Below are 3,369 nucleotides of genomic sequence, written 5' to 3'. Positions count from 1 at the left end.
TCTCTACTCGAGGTAAATTGTTTGCACAGTTGTCGTCTGTATTATTGTATGTGTGGCAATGTTGCACGTTTGCATGGATTAATGTTGAGGAGGTCAGGCGATAACGAAGGACGACTGCAAATCGATCAATTTTCCAAAGTTCATTTTTTTAGTTTCGTTGGAATATGTACCTTGAATGTATTCCTCTCATCTGGGATAATTATTGTAAGTTTAGCGAGCTGTAGGTGCCAGGCATGTACAGTGTCTTACAAAATATGGAGATTTATGTCTGAACATACACATCAGCATACATCATTGAGCCAACATAGATATGTATGGAGGGCGCTGCTCATTTCCGTCTGTGTGTCCTTTGTAGGAAAGCCATCGCTATCTTAAGTTCTTGTTTTCCTCCTGATTCCCCACTAAAAGTAAAAACTGTACAACAAAATAATGTTCTTTTTCTCCCGGACACATCACCTGCTGGTGCAGTTAATACTCCATCGAACTCGGCACATTTGACTTCTCTCTCTCCCCCTCCCCCTCCACTAAAACGAAAGTGTTAAATAGCGCTCTCTTATGCGAACGCGGCCTATTCATATAAGAAACACCAAACGAGAACAAATAGTGGTGTATTCTATGAAGAATTTTCACAAGTTCATACGTTTTAAAATACTTCTCCAAAGCGATATATTTGTTTTATATAGTCAATAGTCCGTACAAGTTTACCTAGGATGAACTATGCCAATCAATGATAACATCAATCCCGAGTTCTATTCACTTATTCTGCAAAGAACCAGTGAACGCTAACATGAAACAAGCTGTATTTGATTAAAAACCTATAATTCTTCCGGTTTGATTCATTTTAAAGCAGGCTGGTAAACATTGAGTTGAGGATCACTGTATGTTAGCAATTTATCATTGTTGTTTGTTAATTGTGTGTTGATAGCTCGGAATGCAGAGCACATAGTCTAGATATCATTGGGACACACCCACGTCTTGCCCACCTGTATCACCATTCAAATTCGTACCTTATCGGTACGTATTATTCACACCCACAATCAACTATTGTTTCAGTTCTTCTGTGCTCGTTAAAGGCCAAGGAATCAATCCCAGGTTCTCACATTAGTTTTAACTTACCAGTAGTGTTCTAAGTATTACATAGGGAAATTATTTGGGTTGGAAACCCTCGTTTCTATAGTTCTACCAGAGAACTGTTTTTCATATCTAAATGTTAAATTCGAATTGAGCCTTTGGACGTATTTGTTTTGTGGCTGGGAAATTTGTCTGGCTTCGTTCTGTAATTGATTGCTACGCTATATTTACAAGCTTATGAAGTAAGGTATCACCCGTCCATTCAAATATAGCCCTAGAAACAGATGTTCGAATTGGCTATGTTTATATATACTAAGTTTTGGAGATATTGGTTGCCATGTGATTTTTTACTGTTCTGAATGTATATTACAACACTGACGGGGGTTACTTTGAAGTTTCACTCATGGGACATGACATTTACACAAAATTTACACAACTTCAAATGCAAAATAAACAATTATAGTGATGTTGGGGAGTACATGTAAACAAGTAAACACATTGCCTATCAGTTGGAAAGTAAACAGTTGAAGCCATTTAAATCATCAATCTCTATCTATCTATCTATCTATCTATCTATCTATCTATCTATCTATCTATCTATCTATCTATCTATCTATCTATCTATCTATCTATCTGTCTGTCTGTCTGTCTGTCTGTCTGTCTGTCTGTCTGTCTGTCTGTCTCTGTCTCTGTCTCCCTCTCTCTCTGTCTCTCTCTCTCTGTCTCTCTCTCTGTCTCTCTCTCCCTCCCCCTCTCTCTCTCTCTCTCTCTCTCTCTCTCTCTCTCTCTCTCTCTCTCTCTCTCTCTCTCTCTCTCTCTCTCTCTCTCTCTCTCTCTCTCTCTCTCTCTCTCTCTCTCTCTCTCTCTCTGGTGTCTCTGCTATCTCTTTAGTCTGGAGTTGAAATGTGTTTCTCTTTACGTAAAACGTATAGGTCATGCCTATATTTTGTAATAATGACGTTAGACGTGAATTTGACGCCAACTCTGTCAATCATTTATCTGATTATTGAATTATATGAGACATAAAATACTCATCCCAAGAGTGAAGTTTGAAGATTAACATCTCATCGTGGAGATTCAGATATGCATAGTAGCATGATGACCACTCAGATAACTACTGGATTTTACACTGAACAATGCAAATACAACCAGTGACAGGTAAGCATTAACAAGTGGCCCTTGTTACAAACAGAAACAGCGAGCAAACAAATAATAAATTGGATTAAATAACATTTGAGACAGCATATTAGAAGTACAGAGACTTGAATTACATTTCATGGTTTGATAAGAACAGTTGCATGGCCTCTTTATGTGGACATGAAATGCCAGGGTAAATTGACATTCAGTATTCAACGAGAGCTAATATGTTAACAAGTAAGTCCTTATCAAATGATGGTATCTAACACTTGTCTCTGTACTTCCACCATACTGTACCAGGTGTTATTATCAAATTCATTTGTTTACTTTCCCTGTTTGTAACAAGTACCTCTTGTTACTGTTTACATGTCAGTGGTTGTATAATAACGGTCATGGCTATCGTACAAATAATTCAAAACCATGAACACTTCCTTGACGGTCAGAATCGCAATAATCATGACCATTACATTCATCGAACTGGGAAGAATTACAAATAAAGCTCCCTCAAATAAAAGAACGCAGAATAAAACGAAACTACAGTGCCTTAGTAAAACACACTATTGCACTGCACGAATGACAGTGGCATCTGTTCAGAGCAGAAAGAGCCAACGAGACAAAATGCGATTTAAAAAAAACGGCTGATTTTAGTTGTTTGGAGATGAAGTTTACCATCCCCAGTTATACACCTACTGTAGAATCCAGGATTCAACATGGATGGGTATTTTTCACGTACACGTACAATAAACTACCGAAGTCCATACATAGCTCACGCACACACTCCACAGAGAGAAGTATTTAATGCCTGGCTTAGTGATCTTATTCAAACAACATTTAACAAAATATATTAAAAACTAGGCTGGTGATTTCTTGCAGCCATCCAGAACTGAGCTGCCGAATTACGTAATTCAAAATTGACTGGTTTACTTCAGTTTAGTGAAGCATTATTTTCAAGGTCTTATTGTCACTAACTGACACTTGTCACTCGGCCAACAACTCGGTAGCATCGCTGACAACTTTAACTGTTCTCTCTAAACTTGAGTGAATCCTTACAACATAGACACTTACTTTCTTTTCTGGATCAACTTCATTTCGTTCATCACTTTGGTTACCGAAATACCTGGGATTCTCGTTGTCAATGTCGTCTTTATCGTAACTAGCCAT

At 37.9% G+C, this 3,369-nt stretch overlaps 1 protein-coding gene across 1 annotated transcript in view; it reads right to left on the bottom strand.

Moving 5' to 3' along the window:
- The window catches only part of LOC144451745 (solute carrier family 2, facilitated glucose transporter member 1-like), a 16,680-nt gene extending 13,311 nt beyond the window's left edge, over nt 1–3,369 (bottom strand). Inside the window, exon 1 of the mRNA XM_078142649.1 lies at nt 3,274–3,369. Coding sequence (XP_077998775.1) covers nt 3,274–3,369 — 96 coding nt within the window. The remainder of the gene's footprint in view (nt 1–3,273) is intronic.

The sequence above is a fragment of the Glandiceps talaboti genome, chromosome 21 (genome assembly GCF_964340395.1).
Source record: "Glandiceps talaboti chromosome 21, keGlaTala1.1, whole genome shotgun sequence".
Taxonomy (NCBI): domain Eukaryota; kingdom Metazoa; phylum Hemichordata; class Enteropneusta; family Spengelidae; genus Glandiceps; species Glandiceps talaboti.
The sequence above is the reverse complement of the archived record's forward strand: the minus strand, read 5'-3'. Positions and strand labels throughout refer to the sequence as shown.